At 49.6% G+C, this 22,053-nt stretch overlaps 1 protein-coding gene across 1 annotated transcript in view; it reads right to left on the reverse strand.

Moving 5' to 3' along the window:
• The window catches only part of LOC115091354 (histone H3-like centromeric protein A), a 33,849-nt gene extending 23,183 nt beyond the window's left edge, over positions 1-10,666 (reverse strand). The window contains exon 1 of the mRNA XM_029601630.1: positions 9,951-10,666. Coding sequence (XP_029457490.1) covers positions 9,951-10,095 — 145 coding nt within the window. The 5' untranslated portion in view covers positions 10,096-10,666. The remainder of the gene's footprint in view (positions 1-9,950) is intronic.
• Positions 10,667-22,053: the final 11,387 nt, after the last annotated feature.

Below are 22,053 nucleotides of genomic sequence, written 5' to 3' on the forward strand. Positions count from 1 at the left end.
TCCTGAGAGGAAAAAAATGGAGAAATTACTTACCTGATAATTTAGTGTTCCTTAGTGTAGACAGATGGACTCAGGACCAATGGGTATAGTGTACTCCTGTTAGCAGCTGGAGACTGATCAGATTTCAATCTGATGTCAGCCCCTAGTACATATACCCCTGCAGGAAGTGCAGCTCTTCAGTATTCTCCTCGAAAGGCATTGTGGATATATGTGTGACTGACTGATTAACTTCATAACTTGGTTAAACGTTCAAACTTGATTAACTTGAACCAGTTGATTGACTATAGCTGGAGACCGCCAGTGTACTCAACCGGAAAGCATAGACACCCGGCAGGGTGGATGCCCTAGGTAAATGAAAACATGGCTTACCCTTGAATTATTTGAAAGACCATGCGTAATGGCAGCCAAGGGTGGGATGCTGAGTCCATCTGTCTACACTAAGGAAAACGAAAGATCCAGGGATGTGAGAAACTCTCCCGGTTGAATCGCCCTTATTACGAATCGTAGGGTTTCCATGCGGAGGCACTGGGGTTATGGCCTTGAGGGCTAGTAGCCTGGACAGTGTAGCTTCCACTGCCGCCCTCTTGGAGAGATTGTAGCAGGGGGACTCCACGAACTTGTCCGGAGGGATTCTTAGAAATTCCAGGTAGTACCCCTCCCGAATGATGGCTAGGACCCACTTGTTCGAAGTTATCTCAACCCATCTGTGGTAGAATAGGGCTAGTCTGCCCCCTATAGCTTCTTCCCTTGGATGGGTCGGCTGAATTTCATTGTGGGGTGCGGCTGAGGCCTGTACCCGAGCTGGTTCCCCTCTTGTTGTGCTTGGTCCGAAAGGACTGGTTCCTGCCCATAGGGCGGGGGGCTTAATAGTTGCTCCTGTAAGGATTGAAGCGCTGTGAACGTCTGCCCCTGGAGGACCTGGGGAAGGGTCGCTGGTTTCTCTTCTTCTTATCCTCTGGTAGGCGTGGCAATGGGGACTCACCCCATTTGTTGGCCAGTTTCTCTAGTTCGCTGCCGAACAGGAGGGATCCTTTGAAGGGCATCCTCATGAGGCATGTTTTGGAAGACGCGTCGGCCGACCAGCTTCGGAGCCAGAGTTGCCTCCTGGCCGCCACCGCAGAGGACACGCCTCTGGCCGCGGTGCGCACTAGGCCGGAGGCAGCGTCCGCGAGGAATGATTGTTGAGATTACTTACCTCATAATCTCGTTTTCCTTAGTGTAGACAGATGGACTCAGCACAGGTACATATCCCCCCCACAGGAAGTGAGACAATTCAGTAATCTTCCTTGCAAAAGCTGTTATGGATATATGTGTACTGACGATCAATGAAATAGTGAAAACAGGATTCCCCTGACAGATTGATAGTAGCTGGAGACCACTAGCATTCCCAACCGGAAGGCGTCGACACCTGGCAGAGTGGACGCACTCATGTAAGAAGTGATAAGGCTTACCTTGAATCGGTGAAACCCCTGTATACCGGCAGCCGGGCGGGATGCCGAGTCCATCTGTCTACACTAAGGAAAACGAGATTATCAGGTAAGTAATCTCAACATTTCCTAGCGTGTAGCCAGATGGACTCAGAACAAGTGGGATGTACAAAAGCTTTACTCCCCGACTGGGTGGGAGGCTGCTTGAGGACCGCGTAGGACTGCCCTTGCAAATGCTGTGTCCTCCCTGGCCTGGACATCCAGACGGTAGAATCTGGAGAAGGTATGGAGGGAGGACCATGTCGCTGCTTTACATATTTCTGCAGGTGACAGCATCCTAGATTCTGCCCAAGATGTTGCTTGGGCTCTGGTAGAATGAGCCTTGACCTGTAGAGGTGGTGACTTCCCGGCCTCTACGTAGGCCGCTCTGATAACTTCTTTAATCCAGCGGGCGATAGTGGGCCGAGAGGCCGCTTCTCCTTGTTTCTTGCCGCTGTGAAGGACGAACAGATGGTCCCGTCTTTCGTACTGTTTCTGTCAATTCCACATATCTGAGCAGCAATCTGCCGAGATGGCGTAACAAACGCCCTTCTTCTGATTTCTTCAAACCTGTCGTGGTTGGCAAGGATATGGTCTGGTTGAGGTGAAATTGTGAGACTACCTTAGGCAAGAAGGATGGAACCGTGCGAAGATGGATAGCCTCTGGAGTGATTCTAAGAAAGGGATCACGGCAGGACAGCACTTGTAATGCCGAAATGCGGCGTGCTGAACATACAGCCAGCAAGACCACCATCTTCAAAGTGAGGGACCGGAGAGACAGGCCCCGAAGGGGTCTGAAGGTGGATCCCGCGAGGAAATCCAAAACTATGTTGAGGTTCCACAAAGGCACTGGCCACTTCAGTGGCGGACGAATGTGCTTGACTCCTTTCAGGAAGCGAGAAACATCTGGGTGCGTGGCAATGGTCTTGCCATCCCTCCTGGGACCATAGCAAGACATCACAGCCACCTGAACCTTGATGGAGCTTAGGGAGAGACCGTTCTGAAGTCCATCCTGCAGGAAATCCAAAATAGGGATTGTAGTCGAATGTGGATTGGTGCCGTGAGAGTCGCACCAGGCTTCAAATACTCTCCAGATCCTTACGTAGGTGAGGGAAGTGGAAAACTTGCGAGCTCGGAGGAGTGTATTTATCACCGGCTCCGAGTAACCTCTTTTCTTCAGCCTAGCCCTCTCAATGGCCAGACCGTAGAGAGAATTGAGCCGGATCCTCATGGAGGATGGGACCCTGACGTAGCAGGTCCCTGAGAGGAGGCAGGGGAAGGGGCTCCCCTGCCAGCAGTCTTCTCATGTCCGCGTACCAGGGTCTTCTTGGCCAGTCTGGTGCCACCAGAAGAACTAGGCCCCGGTGCTTCTGAATCTTGTGGATGAGGGTGCCCAGCAGGGGCCACGGAGGAAAGGCATATAGCAGGGTCCCTGGAGGCCATGGCTGAACCAGGGCGTCGATCCCGTGAGAGAACGGATCTCGCTTGCGGCTGAAGTATCTGGGTACTTGAGCATTGGACCTGTCCGCTAGTAAGTCCATGTCCGGGATCCCCCAGTGATCCACAATCATCTGGAAGGCTGTGGGCGACTTCTGCCATTCCCCCGGATTTAGGCTTTCTCTGCTGAGGAAGTCTGCCGTGGTGTTGTCCCTCCCGGCAATGTGGACGGCGGAGATGTCCTGAAGCTTCGCCTCTGCCCAAGCCATCAGCGGGGCTATCTCTAGGGACACCTGTCGGCTTCTGATTCCGCCCTGACGGTTGATGTATGCCACTGTGGTGGCGTTGTCGGACATCACTCTGACTGCCCGGTTCCTCAGTCTGTGCCTCTAGACAGTTGATGTTCCACCCAGACTCTTCTCTGTTCCACCGCCCTTGTGCGGTGAGTTCTTCGCAGTGTGCTCCCCATCCACTCAGGCTGGCATCTGTGGTGAGCAGAGTCCACGTGGGGGAGGACATCTTCGACCCCCTGCTCGTGTGGTTGGACTGCAACCACCACCGTAACTGGGTCCGCACCCTGGCTGGCAGAGGTAGATGCACGGAGTAATTCCGGAAGCGAGGGCTCCAGCGAGAGAGCAGGGAGCATTGCAGAGGTCTCATATGGGCCCTTGCCCAGGGTATCACCTCCAGGGTGGATGCCATGAGGCCGAGAACCTGCAGATAATCCCACGCTATGGGCGGGGTGGCTCCCATCAAGGACCGGAGAGGCGTCTGAAGTTTTAACCTTCTCTTGGTGGTGAGACTGACTTTGTCTGCCTGGGTGTCGAACTGGACTCCCAGGTATTCCAGTGATTGAGAAGGCTGTAGGCAACTCTTGTTTAGGTCGACTACCCATCCTAGGCTTTCCAGAAGGGCGATCACTCTGTTGGTTGCCCGATGGCTCTCCTCTCTGGATTTTGCCCTGAACAGCCAATCGTCTAGGTAGGGATGGACCAGGATTCCTTCCCGTCTGAGCGCCGCTGCTACCACTACGATCACCTTGGTGAAGGTCCGCGGCGCTGTGGCTAGCCCAAAGGGCAAAGCCCGGAATTGGAAGTGGCATCCCAGAACCTTGAAGCTTAGTATTGGAAAACACGCTCAGCGAGCGTGCAGGCACTCCAAACTTCTTTGGAGACGGAAATTACTGAATTGTCTCACTTCCTGTGGGGGTATATGTACCCGTGCTGACGTCAGATCCGTCTCCAACTGCTAGCACGAGCACACTATACCCACTTGTTCTGAGTCCATCTGGCTACATGCTAGGAAAACTGCTGGTTCCATGTCTTCTCCCGGGGTGTTGTTCCTGGTTTGGGATAAGCAGGCACATGTCACCACGGTGCAGCAGGCCGCAATTTGTAGAGACATAGCGGCTACGTCAAATGACCGAGGATGGACTCCAGCCGCCGGTCAAGTGCATCCTTGAGCGCAGCTCCTCCCTCCACTGGGATGGTAGTGCGCTTGGAGACCGCGCAGACCATGGCATCAACTCTTGGGCATGCAAGAAGATCTTTGGTTGCCGGGTCCAGGGCTGCCAAAGCTCATCCCCCCTTGAAGGTGGACTCCGGAGCATTCCATTCCAGGTCGATCAGCTGCTGTGCTGCTTGTAACAGAGGGAAATGGCGAGAAGTCTGTCGAAGACCCTCCAGCAGGGAGTTCAGTTTAGGTTCCCCCGAAGTACCTGGGCCCAGGATAGCGAGCTCCGTCAGGCATTGGTTGACCAGGTCCGGGAGCTCGTCCTTTGTGAAGAAGCGTCTCATGGTTCGGTGAGGCTCTGACCCTGGGGGGAGCTCCCCCTCTAAGGGTTCGGTTTCCTCCTCAGAGATGTCCGAGTCCCCATAGGTGAGGCTTCTGGGTAGTGGAAGCCTGTACCTAGGTCTTGAAGGGCCTGGGGAATGAGGGTCCGCCTGTGGCTGGTCAGCCTGACGTTCGGTTTGCATTTGAACAAAGGCATGAATCCCCTTGAAGAACTCCACCCATGAGATCGACGGTGGGTCAAAGCTGATGGGCGCTGGTTCCTTGGGGGTTCCCATCTGTGGGGAGGTCCCCCTAGCTAGGTCCGGGGTACCCCCTGAGGAGCTAGAACTCAGCCCTGGATGGGACTGGCCCTGGACTGGGTCTCCCAGGGCCTCTTCGCACTGCGTGCACAGGGCGTCAGCCTCCTCACTTTGTGCGGCTCTGATGTGGCATGCTGGGCAGTGGCCTTGAGCCTTTATCCCTGTTTCTGGAGGTGCCATGGCTATCGGCGCGTAAACTCTTATGCGCTCCGGTGCGCTTAAGATGAGCTTGTAGTTGTGTGCGCAGCTGTGCGTTTAGTCGTAGATATGCGCCCAGCTCTGTGCGCGCAACTTATGTGCGTTTACGTGCGTGTAAGTTTATGCGCACAAGTGCTTTGTGCGCCTAGCTCAAGTTGTGCGCTCTCGAACGGCGCGGCGAATAGGGCCAAGATGGCGACCCCCTTGGAGGGTCTCCACGTGGGTAGACGCTCGGAAATAGCCTGGGCCTGGCCCTGCTAGGGCTGATCAACCCGGTAGCACTGGTCCCGGCCGGTGACCTGTGCTCCTTCTCGATCCTCGGAGACCGGATTCAAGCAGAAGATTTCTACCTTACCTTGTCTTCGGCGCTTCCCGGTTGCGTCCCAGGCGGTCTCCGGCTGCGGGGGGAGAGGGCAAATACCTTCACCGCTGGGCTCGAGGGTGCACCCGCTACCTCTCAGCCACGCCCGGGGATCGGGGGCTAGGTCCTTGCCGCGATTTGGCCGCCGGACCGAGGCTTACCTCCAAGGGACCACGGAAATCACCTCGGGAATCTCAACTGGGGGAGGGACCAGAGGGTATCACTGCAGGACAGCGGGGCTCATCTTCAGGTAGGTTTCTTCTTTAAATTTGGATTTTCTTCTTTGAATTTGGTTCTAACGCTGTGAGAGCGTGCAGATGGTCCTTAACTGCTATGGAGATGGAAAATACAGAAGAGCTGCACTTCCTGCAGGGGTATATGTACTAGGGGCTGACGTCAGATTGAAATCTGATCCGTCTCCAACTAACAGGAGTACACTATACCCATTGGTCCTGAGTCCATCTGCTACACACTAGGAAAATCAGAGTTAATTCTGTTTTTGGATTTTTTGTTTTGAACTATGAACAAATTAAAAGTACTTGCTTGATCCTGTAAAGAGGGGAGAAAAGTACCTAACCGAGAAAGATCAGGGAACCACAGGGTGACCTGTCACATCTGCTGGAGACAGACAAATACTGAAGGGCTGCAGGATAGGCTCTCTCCTGATATAGGATACCCTTTCAGTTTTGGTCTGTCTCCATCTGCTGAACAGGAGGCTCAACCCACGGTCTGGACTGATCCGGGTACATACAGGGAAACAGCAGTATAAGCTTCCCGCAGCCGATGGGATTCTTCTTTCTTAGCCTGCAGCGGCTGGAAGAGGCTGCAGCTACCATTTGTGCTCAGGGTGGGGAGGAAGTGAGAGAGAGCGAGAGAAGACAGCCAGCCTGTAAGTGAGAGAAACTGGTCAGAGAGGTGATGTGGTATATGAGAGAGACAATAACAGTGATTGGTCAGGGAGAAAGGGGGAGAGGAAGTGAGAAATCTGGGTATGTGAGAAAGCATGGGAGTAAGAAGCCTGGTGATGTGGGGGTGTATGTGAAAGAAAGCATTGGAGTGAGAAGCCTGTATATGTGAGAGAGCGCATGGGAGTGGGAAGCCTGTATGTGTGTGTGCATGCATGAGAAACAGACTGGTTGGTAAGGTGACGGTGTGTGAGAGAGAGAGACTGGGGTGTGTGTATGTGAAAGAAAGTGATTATGGGAATAAGAAGCCTGTGCATGTGGAGAGAGTGAGCATGGGAGTGAGAAACCTGGGTGTGTGAGAGACAGTATGGGAGTGAGAAGCCCGTATATGTAAGATAGAACACGGGAGTGGGAAGCCTGTGTGTGAGTGTATGGCATGAGAGAAACTGTTCAGGAAGGTGACTGATGTGTGTGACAAAGACTGGTTGGGAGATGGTGTGTGCAAGACAGAAACTGGTCATGGGGTGTGACTGGTATGGTGTGTGTGTGTGTGTGTGTGTGTGTGTGTGAGAGAGAGACAGAGACTGGTCATGGGGGAAGAAGACCATGAGTACAGAGCTTAGCCACTACTGCTGCTTCTGGTGTGTGCTACAGCCTGCATGGAAGAGAACAGGAGTAGGAGAGCTGCTGGAGGGGGTAAGTAAAGGTGGCTTTTTAAGTTTATCTTTCTTGACTGACTGCCATTTTAATTATTTAATATGTGATGTGTCTGCTTTTTTTTTAAATATGTTATTGGTGTTTGGAGAATTTTTAATAGTTTTTATTAGTTTTTAATTGTTGGATGTTATTCTGTTCATAGCTGTTTTGAACCATTTATTCTGCTTATCAATATAGTTTTACAATTATTTCAGTGTGGGGATCTATAGCTGCTTGCAAGTTCTGTTTTCCTAATAGGAGGTGTATTGGTGTTTAGGACCTGATTTAATATTTGTAGTTTTGCCTTTTCATAGATAGGGTTGTTACTGGTTGAGTGCATTGCATAATACAGGCGGTAACTGTGTGTGGATTAGTTTATGTACATAACTGCAGATCCTGGGAGTATGTTAGGTCAGTTCTGTGTGTGTTACTGAGGTGAGGTATTTTACTAGCATGTAAGTGTTTGTATCAGTCTTATTTGTTGTGCTTTCTTTTCTTTTCATAAGTAGGGCTATTGAGCCTGGTAGTAGGAGAAGTTTGAGTTGCTGTTACTGAGATGACACCAGAACATCTTTTTTGTAGGGCAGTTGTATGGGGAATGTCATAATTCTGCTTTACATCCATTATTGTGTGTCAGCAGAATTTTAATCATTTACCATTCCCACCTCATCCACCTTTTCAATCAAAATTTTATAATTTATATGGTTTAAACCAGATGACTAATAACTTTGTTAATATGCAAATAAAACAAATGTAAAAGCTTGTTTTACTTATCCTCTCTTGTATTTGATGTCATCCATATTCAGGTCTATCCAGTACCGAGCAGTAGGAAGAGCTGCGTTAGTGTCCGGCGCACCCGCGGTTGCCGCACACACAGTGCAGCTCGCCTACCGCTCGATCCTGAACTATAATTTCATGCAAATGTAAACCGCGTCTAAGAAGGATCCGTGAAGCGTTAGGCCCGCGCAACCCATTTTACTGGATAGAGCGCCTATACAGTATCCTGGGTGCGCGGGCCTAACGCTTCACGCCACGCTGGTATCTGTCATTTCAAATGTCATTTGAAATGACAGATACCAGGAAGTCGGGACTGCCAGACCCCCTTCCCTCCTCCGGAAGCAGGGAGCGAAAAGCAGCCTTGCTCCGGGAGGAGGGGAGAAGGGACTGGCAGTACGAAGCGGCGAAGCGACTTACTTTTTGAGGCCCCCTCCGGACATCGGACGACCTCTCCTGCCTCCAGCTGCTCGCGAAGATGGACGCCTCCAAAAAGTAAGTCGCTTCGCCGCTTCGTACTGCCAGCCCCTTCTTCCCTTCTCCCGGAGCAAGGCTGTTTTTCGCGCCCTGCTTCGGGAGGAGGGAAGAAGAGACACTGACAGTATGAAGCGGCGAAGCAACTTACTTTTTGCAGCCCCCTACGGACCTCTCCTGCCTCCCGCTGCGCGACTTACTTTTTTTTGCAGCCATCAGCAGGAACGGATCGTGGCTCCCCTGCCTCCCGGCAAAGATGGACGCCTGCACCGGGGAAAGCGGCCCCTGTGCGTGCAATTGGCCGCTCAAGACGTGACGTCACGGCATGTGACATCACGGCATGTGACGTCACATCTAGAGCAGGCAATCGCACGCACAGGGGCCGCTTTCCCCCGTGCAGGCGTCCATCTTCGCCGGGAGGCAGGGGAGCCACGATCCGTTCCTGCTGATGGCTGCAAAAAAAAGTAAGTCGCGCAGCTGGAGGCAGGAGAAGTCCGATGGGGGCTGCAAAAAGTAAGTTGCTTCGCCACTTCATACTGTCAGTGTCTCTTCTTCCCTCCACCCGAAGCAGGGCGCGAAAAACAGCCTTGCTCCGGGAGAAGGGAAGAAGGGGCTGGCAGTACGAAGCGGCGAAGCGACTTACTTTTTGCAGCCCCCTCCGGACATTTATTTATTTATTTATTGTTTTTGTTATACCGAGTTTCATGATAGGCATCACATCAACCCGGTTTACAAATAACAAGGAGTGTAAAGCATAACGTAAAAAACAATATTTTCAATAAGAACCTTGAACTTTAAATACAGTGAATCAGAAAAAGGGAGAGGGAAAGTTACAAAAAACAAGGAAAATAAACTTGGGATGGAAGGGGAGAAATTGAACAGCACAATATTTACATTTCAGCCTATTGAGGGGGCTGCAACGTTTTTTTCGCTTTTTTTTTTTTTTGCTTGGGGAGGAGGGGAGAGGACTGGGGCTGCCCCGGAGACCAGCAGAGAGATCGCAGCCGGGGCTGGTGAGCGGGGGCTGGGGGAAAGCTTGCCGCCTACCCTTACCCCTGCCTCTACCGCAGGGGTAAGGGTAGGCGGTAAGTTAGCAGGTTAAACGCGCGACAAAACTGCAGGGAAAGATAGCGATAGTCGTGGCGCGGGTTACGGGATGCTAGGGAATAGCCAATTCGCTCGTTTGCATGCAATATACATGCCGCGGGCGGAAGGGGTTGGCCGGGGATTTTAGGACGCGGTAGGCATAGGTTAAAGGGGATTCAGGATCGCAGGAAGGGATAACGCGGCCGGAAAGCGAGTAGAACGCGGCTTAGGAGCAGGGTAAACGCAGCCGCACTTTACAGGATAGACCTGATTGCCAATAACAGTTAAGTCACTGCTATGCAAACTTTCTTGTTTCACAGCATTCAGGCATTTCTATATGTGCGGGCTAGTTTGTGGCTTAACCTTCCAGCGTTCACATCTGTGCATCAGTGTGACACCTGCACAGGGCTCTGCTGAAGCGTGAAAGCATACTCTCCCTCTTCCATGTCCCCCTCCTTACTTGGGCGGGACGTTGTGGGCTGCGGGACAGGCGATGGGCTCCTGCCAGCGGTAACTCTCCTGGGCTGCGGGGAGGACGGTGGGATCCTGCCGGTGGTAACTCTCCTGGGCGTGCCAGTCTTCCTCCTGCTAGGGGTCGGCGCCATTGGTATGGCTCAGCGCAACTATAGCGGCGGACCGAGCTGACGTTACTGCCCTGTCGACGAGATCTGATCACCAACGAACTAACGGGAACCGGCACTCAGAGGCTCAAGGCCACCTTCGTGATACCGCATCCGATCTCTCCAGAGTCCACACGCTTCAGCTTTCAAACCGCCGAACGTCACTACCTGTTTTTTAAATTTCACAGCGTCTGCGCACGTGCTCGCCCGTTGCTACGCGACTGGGGGCAGTTATATTTCTAGCCCTTCCCCCGTCCCCGCCCTCCTAGTAAAGGAAGCGAAAGGCGTTCAGAGCTGAGGGAGAGAATAAACAGACAGCAGCTAAAGCAATGCCGCGGCTTTCCAAATCTAGCTGACACACGGACAAACTACCAAGCTCAATAAAGTTGCCCGAAGCTGACTCCTTTGGCTGGAGACGCTCGAGCTCCTTGATTGTTCCGCAAGGTGTTCGCCCCCACCCTATCATTGGTTGAGTGCGCCAGCTTCTCCTGCCCTTTATTTTTGCAGAAAGTGTCTGCTTTTCTCTTGTGGACTCTATGAATGGTGTTCTTCTGACACCCCCCTCCGATCTTCAGTTCACATCTGTTTCTTGTACGCTCCTCTGCAAGTTCCCATGTGGTCAAGATGAACCCCTTTTTTTTGGTTCCAGAACACGCTGAGATTTGCAGTCTTGCTCCCCCTTCTAGTCGCAGGTGTGGGGAGGGATGGAGGTTAGCTACTGGTTTTGCATTCAGGGATCAGCCTAGGTCCAGCTGTCCCACATATGATTGTGATTTCTTTTCATTTTCACTTCATTTGCTTGTTAAAAGTGTTTTGCGCTCCTCTTGTCCCTGGGTCTCACTTTCCCTTTTCCTTCCCCATGTTTCTGTTTTCTTTTTCCCCCATAGAAGCCCATTTTAAGACCGAGTTAGGAGTAGTTGGGGCACGGTTACAGATTTCAGTTTTTACTTTTACAGTTTCTGTGTTCCCCTCCTCCACTCATTCCTAGGCTAAAGGAGCTTCCTATATTGCTCCCTGCTTTTTCTCTATTTCTGCTTCTGGATTTCATTGTTTCACTAGGTTTTAATGCCCCTTTGTCCACATTTTTCAAATTACCATTTTATTTAATCTCCCCAAAGCTCCTGGAAGGTGCCCCTGTCCTGTCGTCGTCCCCCCCCCCCCCCCCATGACTGCAATACTGTTGCCTGCGATGCACTGCAGCCCACTATCGCTCCTGGTAGAGTATCTTGAGATGGGTCAAGCCTCATCCCACCACTGTCTCAATGAGGAGAAATCCACCTTGTACCCCATGTACCAGTCTCTCTCGAACTCTCGGAATGATGCTGTGAAGCCGAGAAAGAAGGTACTGCCCCTACCCAGCATATCACTGCTGACTCACCGAGGAGAAATGCATCTTGTACCCAGTATGCCAGTCTCTCCAGAACTCCAAACCGACACTGTGAAGCTGAGGCAGACCCTAGCCCGCTGAGGAGCAATCCTCCTCATATTCATTCCAGTCTCTCCAGAAATCCCAGCCTGACATCATGAAACCTCAGGCCTTCAGCCAAGAGTCATTAAAATGCTAATATGTGACCTAGAGATCAAACTACTCGGCTCCTATGGAAAGGGTGGTGGATGCATGGAATGCCCTCCTGGAAGAGGTGGTGAAGATGAGAGCTGTAATGGAATTCAAAAGAGCATGGGACAAACACAGAGGATCCCTACTGCCTCGAGAAAGGAAAATAAGAAATGGGATAAATTTTCTGTTACATCTATAGTTTACATTTAGGCATGGGGTGGCCTGCACAGAACGAGAGCTGTTACTACCCTTAAAAGAAAGCTTGGGGGTAGCCTGCATGGAGCTATTACCCTTAACAGAAGATTTGGGGGAATCCTGTACAGAGCGGCAGCTGCTACTACCATTTTGGTCTTTATCTGTCATCATTCACTATGTTACTATATCATGGTCACAGCCTTGTGATCCATGAATGCTGCCAACCTCCGGACACTGGGCTGGCCTGTAAAATTAAATAGCTGAGTAAATAAAGCTGCTTGATCCTGAAGCTGGGCAAGCTCCCCTCCATCAGCCTGGTACAGATGAAGAAATTGGAGGTCCAGGGATGATTTTTTCACCAGACCTCACCCTATTAGCTCCTTCAGGGCAGCTGACAAAGGATGTATCTGCATCCCCCTGAATGGGGATGGGGGGGAACAGGGGTGGCCATTGCTTGTAGCATCATTCAAAGGGGCAGCTGCAGTGATAGCTGGGAGAGTCCTTTTAGAAGTGACAGGATGAGAAACTGCACCCCAATCCTCAAGTCACATCTCCGGGCAGCAAAGGGCTGACCCTGAAGTTCTCATGGAATGAGCCTGAATCTGATCTACTGGTCATTTCCGAATCCCTCAAGACTGGAAAGCCACCATTATCATGCCAGCACCTGCCAAAGGGGAAAGAGTTGGAGAGACCTGTGCAATGTGAAGAACCAGCACCCGGTTTTGCACAGAATACCAGATCTTGGCCAAAGCCATCACACTGTAGCCAAAGTTAGCGCTGGCAGACAGGCTGCACTCTAACCAGACCTGCACAATCCTTGGCCGGACCATGTTCGATGAAAGCTTCCTGCCCTGGGATTGGCTTCATCTCACCTTAAGGACCAGTCTGTCAATCTCATTCTAGAGCAGGCGAAGGCATTAATGCACAGATGCGAGATCATCGCTTGGCTCCCTTCCCTTGTACCAATAAACACAGACACTTAATGCATTATAAAAGGCCGCAGTTTATTATTATTACCCGAGCCCTTACAATTAACAATCCAATACCCCCCTCCCCTTTTCATTATTTGCCTCCTATTCCACCTCAACCACCACGTTCCAGTGGTAAGGCCTAAGGAATAGGACACCCCCCCCCCCCCCTTTGCTTACCCCGCCTCGTCCCAGTGTGGGTAAGCCTCGGCCTTGAGCTTAGCCCCTCGCTCACCGGCCATCCCGTGTAGCAGCCCCCCAACTACACGGGACTCTTCCTCCCCCCCCCAATCTCCTTTAACAATACATTATTACAACATAACTTGGGCTCAAGTTTACTGCCTCCACTGCGACATATTGCATTACAAAAACAAAATAACAACTTTACAGGTATACAATCATTCGGGTGGGCAGGAGGGATGCCAAACGCCACACATCCTGCTCCTCAGATCACCGCGCCCGACTGCACACGACTGTTGCTCCTCCTGACAAGCCTAGCTTTCCCCATCCAATGGGTTCACAGCAATTTGAATCACTGCGTTCCCATTTGCTCTGATGCTGTTTATCTCACCCACCCCTCATGCTCGATGCTCCCCCGCCCCCCGGCACGACCACCGCCGCGTGATTCGCCCCGTGATTACTTTCAGCTGGGTGCGACAGGTGCGCTCCACCGAACATTTCACCAGTGGATCATGGATGCATCTCCCGGCATGCAGCAGGGTGGAAACAGCTCTGGATCAGCCCCTTTGGGTTCACATGCGTGAGTTGGCCAGGTGACCCCTGCCATATTTCCCCTCCCCCTATTTGCCAACATGGTTGTATTGCTGTGAGGAGACATGACTTTATAGATTTTGTTTTTATTACTAGGACAGAGAGGGCAGTTGCATTGTATTGGGGAAGGGGGATCACAAAGCAGACGGAAAGTAGCAACCCCCAAGCAGCAGGAGTCAATGATTCCGAAACATGAAAAAAAAAACACAGGAGATGCCTGAGAGGTGTTCTGTACTCCCCCGGACCTCAGAGAGGGAAAGGTCACCTCTCTGCTCCTTGGTTTGGGTGGGAAGAGAGAGGAGAGATGGGAGTTATTCCATATCTATGGTCTGTACATTCTTCTCCTGTGGCTTCACGGACTGGGCAAGGATGGTGATCATACCCTTCTGGTACTGGTATGAGACATGCTTGGGAGGGGGAAGAGAGAGCAACACATGTTACTTCAGAGAGTGTCAAGGCATAAATCATATTCAAAATTCACAAGATTTAGTGGCATCAGTGGGACTGGACTCCAGGTCTGCAAATGTCACAGCTTTGTGCTCAGCATTAGGATGTCACACAGTATTGGTGGTAGTAGTGGGATTGGAGCCTGAGTCTAACCCTGTACTGTCAGCACCAGGCTGTTGCATGGTAAGAGATGAAGGGAGAGATTGGGTTGGAGCCTGGGTATGCAGGTGTCACAGTTCTGTGCTGTCCCCACTTGGCTGTTGCACAGTGACGACTGGTGGGTGCTGTGGGATTCGAATCTGGGCCTTTATGTATCAGTAGCCTTCCTTTTTACCTCTCTCCATGCTTCCCAGACTGGTTATAACTGTGCACAAGTTCCACCTTCTCCCTGGTCCTCATTGCTGCCCGAACCCAGGTTACATGATTTCAGCCTTGATGGAGTCTCTGAGCAGATCCATCATAATCTTCAGCTGTGTAGGACAGGGGGAAGATGAAAAGCTGGGGAGGTCACATGCATTCACCATTAACTTGAAACACAATTAACATGTGAAACATGTTCTTAAATTTCACCACAGCGGCTTTAATAACCGGAAACATTTTTCCCTACCCTTATTATAGGAAGTGATTCGCTATCCACCCCTTCCTCTCACCTCCATACTGGGCTTGAATCAGTCCTCCATTATGGCATTGCTACTCCTGCTCCAGAGCTTATATCCATGAGAAAGGGGGAAAATACAGGTGAGACAAAATACAGTGCTGAGGCTCAGGTTTTAATCCTACTGTAACAGGGTAACAAATAGCAGGTAACAAACAGAAGACTTCAGGCACTGGTCTGAGAAGGAAAAGTTTTATTTGCTAGCAAATTAGATGCAGCTGACATGAATCAGTAAAACTGCATACCCTGCCCAGCAGGGAGAAACTTTTTATACATTTCATACTTCTTATCTCTTGCACATGCGTTTTATACATTGCTGAGCAAGCATATTCCGACTGAGGGGCTAGATGGTTCCCTCCTTCTTCCAGCATGGAACTTTCCTGATTCTTCTCCTTTGTTCTGGCTGCATGCCCTGTGAGTACCGCTACATCACTTACAGGAGAGGCTGTCGGGACTTGCAGTTCTGAAAAAGGAATTTGTGAATTTGCAACAATAATACTGCCTTATACACAATGCATCCTTTGTCTTGGTTGATTCTGCATACTAGCGTATTTGCTTACTTGCCAGTTATACACGAAACCTAAGATATCAGCATTACTAAAAAAAAACCCAATAAGAACAGTGTGTGAAAGCTTGCTAGCAGGCTGGCTAATACATTCAGTTTTTTCTTTATCCTATCTGTAAGCTTTATTGCAGGCAGTAGACCCTTTGTGGAGCGGGTGATTCTGGTACATCGAGTCCTGTTGTTAGGAGTTGCTGTCCTTGTCTCAGGTGGGGGTTGGCATGGGTTCCATGCCCCCTTCACTACCACTTCCATCAACTCTCCCTATGTGACAGTCTAGTGCTGAAAACCAAGAGCTAGGACACCTGCAGACCCAGGTTCCAATATCTCTACTAACACTGGTTCACACTGTATGACAGCGTGGTGCTGTGATATCTGCAATTCCACTACTGCTACCAACTCTCACCAAGCAACCATCAACAAGTCACTTCCTTTTTGTGTGCTCAGCAGTGGCATATCTACAGGTGGGCCTAAATGGGCCGTGGCCCATCCACTTCAGAGTCAGGCCCACCCAAGTGTCCGGGGCCGGCAGAAGATAGAAGATAGAATAAATGCCGCATCTCAAAAAAGATATAGTTGCGATGGAGAAGGTACAGAGAAGGGCAACCAAAATGATAAAGGGGATGGAACAGCTCCCCTATGAGGAAAGGCTGAAGAGGTTAGGACTGTTCAGCTTGGAGAAGAGATGGCTGAGGGGGGATATGATAGAGGTCTTTAAGATCATGAGAGGTCTTGAACGAGTAGATGTGACTCGGTTATTTACACTTTCGAATAATAGAAGGACTAGGGGGCATTCCATGAAGTTAGCATGTGGCACATTTAAGACTAAGCAGAGAAAATTCTTTTTCACTCAACGCACAATAAAGCTCTGGAATTTGTTACCAGAGGATGTGGTTAGTGCAGTTAGTGTAGCTGGGTTCAAAAAAGGTTTGGATAAGTTCTTGGAGGAAAAGTCCATTAACTGCTATTAATCAAGTTTACTTAGGGAATAGCCACTGCTATTAATTGCATCATTAGCATGGGATCTTCTTAGTGTTTGGGTAATTGCCAGGTTCTTGTGGCCTGGTTTGGCCTCTGTTGGAAACAGGATGCTGGGCTTGATGGACCCTTGGTCTGACCCAGCATGGCAATTTCTTATGTTCTTATGCATTGCTGCTAAAACAGCAGAATACCGCGGAGATTTCAGCCAAGCCCATCTCAAGAGAAAAGAAATCCAGTGCTGGGCCTGGAGATAGCCCGGAGCCAGCTTGCACACACTGACCAACTCTGCAGCAGCTCTGTTCCCCTGCATGAATTTCCTTGTTTACAGGAAGCATGTGCAGAAGGAGGGGGTGGGGCCATTGCAGCGCCTATGCTTGCAGAATTGCTTCAGGCCAGGGCTGAATTTTATTTCTGTTCCTGTTGCTTCAGCTGCCAAATGGACTTGCCTTGGAAGAAACACAAAAGCTGAACAGAGGTTATAAGCTGGGAAGGGCCTGATTTTGCAGGGAAAAAAAGCTATTAGGGGAGTAGGGAAGAGAGAAGTCAGGAAGGGAATCAGAAATAACAACTGACTAAGAGTCAGGGTGGGCACAGAAGGGGAGGAGGTCAGGATCATGTGGGAACATGAAGGAGCACTAGAGAGAGAGGGTCATATGAGGGGAGGCACAGGGGGAGAGAAGTCATGGGGAGTATTAGGAGGAAAAAGGGGCCATGGGATACATGGGGTAAGGAGGAAGATGACTGGGAAGGAGCTGTGGAGAAAAAGAGGGAGAGGACCCAAATATAGAGCCTCCTCCCATGTTTCTTCCATGGTCTTTCCCTGCTTCTGCTGACTGAGCTGAGAGTGCTACTGCTCAGCATAACAGACAGCAGCACAGCCAGCCATAGGCAATGCGCTTACCTGGGAGGGGGCTGCTCTGCTCTGCTCCTGGAGTCTCAGAGATAAGGAAGGGAGAAGCGGAGTCTTGAAGATAATGGGGGCACAAGGATTGAAGAAGAAGTGAGGACTCAGGGATTGGGGGGGAGTTAGGTCTCCAGGGGACAGAGGGGGTTGCCATAGGAGAATACGAAATTGGGGATTGGTAGGAGAGCTGGGACCTATATTGGGTGAGGTTTGGGGTGGGGGAAGAGTATTTATTTATTTATTTATTATTTATTTAAGGCTTTTCTTTACCGACATTCGTCAGGGACATCATGCTGGTTTACATCGAACAAGGGGGAACAACATGGAGAAATCAGTTACAAAAAAACAGGGAAAAGCAAAACTAGGAGATGCAAATGTGAAATGCGTAATAGAAAGGAATAAAAGCATTAGAAAGTTATCATAAAACTAATACAGTGACATTAAACGGAGGAGTGTAACATTAGAGAACTATATACAGGTCATACATCAATGTTTTAAGTAGTGTATTGCAGAGGCATATAACATAGTAATGCTGGCATCAGTATATATGGAGAAAAGCTCATTGAGATGGGGGGGGGGGATATTTGGAGTGGAGAAGAAAGGAGATTAGTTAAATGCCTGTTGGAAGAGCCAGGTCTTCAATCATTTTTTGAACATTTGTGGGCTAGGTTCCAAACGTAAAGTAGGAGGCATTGAGTTCCAAATCGTGGGTCCTGCAATAGATAGTGCTCGATCTTTTGTGGAGCCGAGGTGTGTGAGTTTAGGAGCAGGTGTGCGTATGGTACTTTTGTAAGCAGATCTGGTAGGTCTGTTAGAGGAGTGGAAGAAGAGAGAGTCATTCATCCAATTAAGGTCCTGGTTGTAAAGGGTTTTGTGAATGATGGTGAGACTCTTGTAGAGTATTCTGAATGAGATGGGGAGCCAGTGGAGGGTTTTTAAGATGGGAGCGATGTGGTCCATTTTTCGTGTGTTGGTAAGGATTCTGGCTGTGGCGTTCTGTACCATTCGGAGTGGTTTGATGTAACAGTTGGGGAGGCCAAGCAGGAGGGCGTTACAATAGTTGGTTTTAGAAAAGATGAGGGCCTGGAGAACAGTTCGGAAGACTTTGAAGTAGAGGAGGGGTCTGAGTTTCTTGAGTACTTGAAGTTTGTAGAAGCATTCTTTGGTGGTGGTATTTATGAATTTTTTAAAGTTAAATTGGTTATCTATGATGACTCCCAGGTTTTGTGAATTTTGGGATGAATTGGAGTTAGACGTTGTGTTTGCGAGGGAGTTGATGGTTAAATTGTGTGATATGAGGAGGAGCTCGGTTTTTGCAGTGTTGAGGGCAAGATTAAGAGTATTAAGAAGGGTATTAATTGACGTGAGGCAGTTGTCCCACATTTTTAATGCGTTAGGGAGGGAGTTCGTTATAGGGAAAAGGATTTGGACATCATCTGCATAAATGAGATGAATGAGGCCTAGATCAGTTAGGAGCTGGCAGACGGGTAACATAAATATTGAACAAGGTGGAGGATAGAGATAAGCCTTGGGGGACTCCTCTGGATGAGTTGGGGGGGGGTCTGATATACTGTTTCCAAGTTTAACCTTGAATTGTCTATTGTCAAGGTAGGAATTGAACCAGCTCAGGCAGTTACAGAGATGCCGATGGTTTTTAGTTGGTGTAGCATAATTTCATGGTTAATATTGTCAAATGCAGCTGAGATGTCGAGCATGGCTAGGATGTAGGATTGTCCTTTGTCCATGCCCTTGAGAAGGGTGTCTGAGAGGGTTGATTAGGAGTGTTTCAGTGTTGAAATGTTTTCGGAATCCAAATTGGAATGGGAAAAGTATTTTAAAGTATTTTATGTTTCTCTAGGTGCTCAGAGAGACAGATGTTGACAACCTTTTCCATGATTTTAGCTAGAAAAGGCAGGTTGGATATAGGCCGATAATTGGCAAGTTCAGTGGGGTCGAAGTTGAGTATGGACTCAGAGAATGAGAGGGAGATTGGGGAATTAGGAATTGGGATGGAGTTGGGGGGGGGGGGAGATTCAGTGGGAGGAGTAGGACAGTCTGGGAACCAACATGATTATAAAGATAAAATGCCCAGTCAAAGGAGGGAGGAGGAATAGCCTAGTGGTTAGAGCACTGGACTATGAACCAGGAGACCAAGGTTCAAGTCCCGCTGTCACTCCTTGTGACCTTGGGCAAGTCACTTTACCCTACATTGCCTCAGGTACAAAAAAAAAACTTAGATTGTAAGCCCTCTGGGGATAGAGAAATACCTACAGTACCTGAATGTAAACCGGTGTGATATCTCAATTGAGATGAATGTCGGTATATAAAAAAATAATAAATAAAAAAAATAAAAAATAAAAAATAGTGATTGGAATATGTCAGTATCATGAATATGAATCTCTGATAGCTTTATAAGTTTGCTCAGTACAGGAGGAAATGCATTGTTTATGTATCTCCAGAGTTGCACTTCTCAGCATCTGGCTTCTTGGGGTTTCTAGTTTAATTTTTGTCTATATAGTTCTATTTCTAGTTTGTGGTCCCTTATTCAGTATTTGGTGAGGGTCTGTCAGTGTTCAGCGTGTGTGACTGAGGTGATGGATTCTGATAGCATGCGGGGTCTGTGTAGGGATCTCTAGCAGCCAGGCTTGTTCTTATTTCTCAGTAGGAAGAGTATAATGTTCTAGATCCCATTACTGTATTCACTGTGCTGCCTTTTGCTGGGTGGGGGGAGGGGTCCTTGAAGATCCTGCACAACCTACTGTGCAAACTGTGCATCTGCAGGGACCTGTGGCAGACAGATGAGCCAGTCTGTAAAGCCTGAGTATCCTGGAGGCTGCCTGGACTATTTTAACTGATTATTGAAAATATTCTAGGACCCAGTTCAAAGTATCTTATCTAAACATGTCTCCTACACAAAATTTGTATTTTGGGAATAGTAGGATTTTGTTTGCTGATTTGACTTTTTCTGGTACATCATTAGTTTTCTTTTATAAAGGGCAAACTTTACAGTGTTGAGGCTTATATACTGGGAATGAAATATTTTGTGGGAACAAAATGTGTACTTTTACTTATTTTTAAGGGTAGATTCCCCACAAAAATGTAGTAATGTCCACTGGACCACCCTTTTCCCCATGACACTAAAACTTGCTCACTGCTGTTACTGCAGAAAGAAAATGTCCCAGATTCGTCCATCAGAAATCTGGTAACCTGCTACTAACTGCATTGGTCTACAGTAGGCAATGTCCCAACACTCAGAAGCCTTAGAAAGAAGTTGCATGGGAGACAACGTAGTAATGGTTTGGATAGGGCAGCAAAAGAGGTAGCACTGACCCTGGGTCCTCATTGGGTGAGCTCTGGGAGTTAGTGCTGTTGTGGTATGCTAAGTTTGCTCTATATGTTATGAGAGGTTTTTGTATTACTTTACAATGTGCCAGACAGTGAAGAGAATCTGAATTGCTTATACTGAAGTGATACCAGAATTTGAATATTTATTTAAAGTTTTGTATTTAAAAGTATGATCAATTATGTTTTTACAGGCTCATCAGAGGAATGGGAGGATAATGACAATTAGTTCCACTGTTACCAAAATTTTGGCAGAGCTCCTATTGATCCAGTCCCTGAGTCTGCTATATAGCAAATAACACCTCTGGGAAGACTCAGCAGTGCGCTCAGTTAAGACAAAAGCAGAATTGTAAGGGGATTTGAGAGAGAAACTGCTGGGGACAGGATAGGTCCTAAGACAGAGATGGGAAACCCTGGATCCAAGAGCCAAAAATAGGCTTGGTTTTCAGAATATCCACAATGACTATGGATAAGATAGATCTGCATGCACTGCCTCCATTGTAAGCAAATCTATCTCATGCATATTCATTGTGGATATCCTGAAAACCTGGCCTGCTTGTGGCTCTTGAGGACTGGAGTTGGCTACTCCTGTCCTAAGGGGAAGGGGGGGGGGGGGGTTTGAAACTTGAGAGAGAGACTGCTGAAGTTAAACAGTAATTGGGAGAGAGACTACCGAGGATGGAGTGAGGGATGAGAGTTATCTCATCTCCACCACCCTGTCCCAGCAATCTCCATTTCAATTCCTCATCTGCAGTCTCTCTCTCTCTTAAAGGGTAGAGTGGGACATTGCGGTAGAGACTGCTGTGGGAGAAGATTTATTTCTAACAGTAGAACTAGCATGCTCAAAACCCTCTGGGGTAGATTTTTAAAAAGCGCGCCTTCGCATACTTTTCTTGGCGCATCAGGCGCAAACAAAAGTACGCTGGATTTTAGTAGATACGCGCGTAGCCGCTAAAATCCTGGATCGGCGCGTGCAAGGCTGCAGATTTCGTGTAGCCGGCGCGCGCCGAGCCGCGCAGCCTGCCGCCGTTCCCTCCAAGGCCGTTCCGAAATCGGAGCAGCCTCGGAGGGAACTCGCTTTCGCCCTCCCCTCACCTTCCCCTCCCTTCCTCTATCTAACCCACCCCCCCGGCCCTATCTAGACCCCCCCCCTACCTTTGTTGGGGGATTTACGCCTCCCGGAGGGAGAAGTAAATCCCAGCGGGCCGCTAGCGCGCCGAGACGCAACCTGGGGGCGGATCCGGAGGGCGCGGCCACGCCCCTGGACCGCCCCGGGCCGAAAACACGCCCCCGGGCCCGCCGCATCCCGCCCCCGAAACGCCGCACCGATCCGACACGCCCCCCCTCGAAAAACCCCGGGACTTACGCGAGTCCCGGGGCTCTGCGTGCGCTGGTAGGCCTATGGAACATAGGCGCACTGGCGCGCAAGACCCTGCTCGCGTAAATCCGGGCGGATTTACGCGAGCAGGGCTCTTAAAATCCGCCCCTCTGCTTAGTACCCACCCAGGTTAACCTTGTACCCTGCCAAAATATCAGATCTGGCTACGCCACTGGTGCTCA

The sequence above is a fragment of the Rhinatrema bivittatum genome, chromosome 1, assembly GCF_901001135.1.
Source record: "Rhinatrema bivittatum chromosome 1, aRhiBiv1.1, whole genome shotgun sequence".
In the NCBI taxonomy this organism is placed as follows: Eukaryota; Metazoa; Chordata; class Amphibia; order Gymnophiona; family Rhinatrematidae; genus Rhinatrema; species Rhinatrema bivittatum.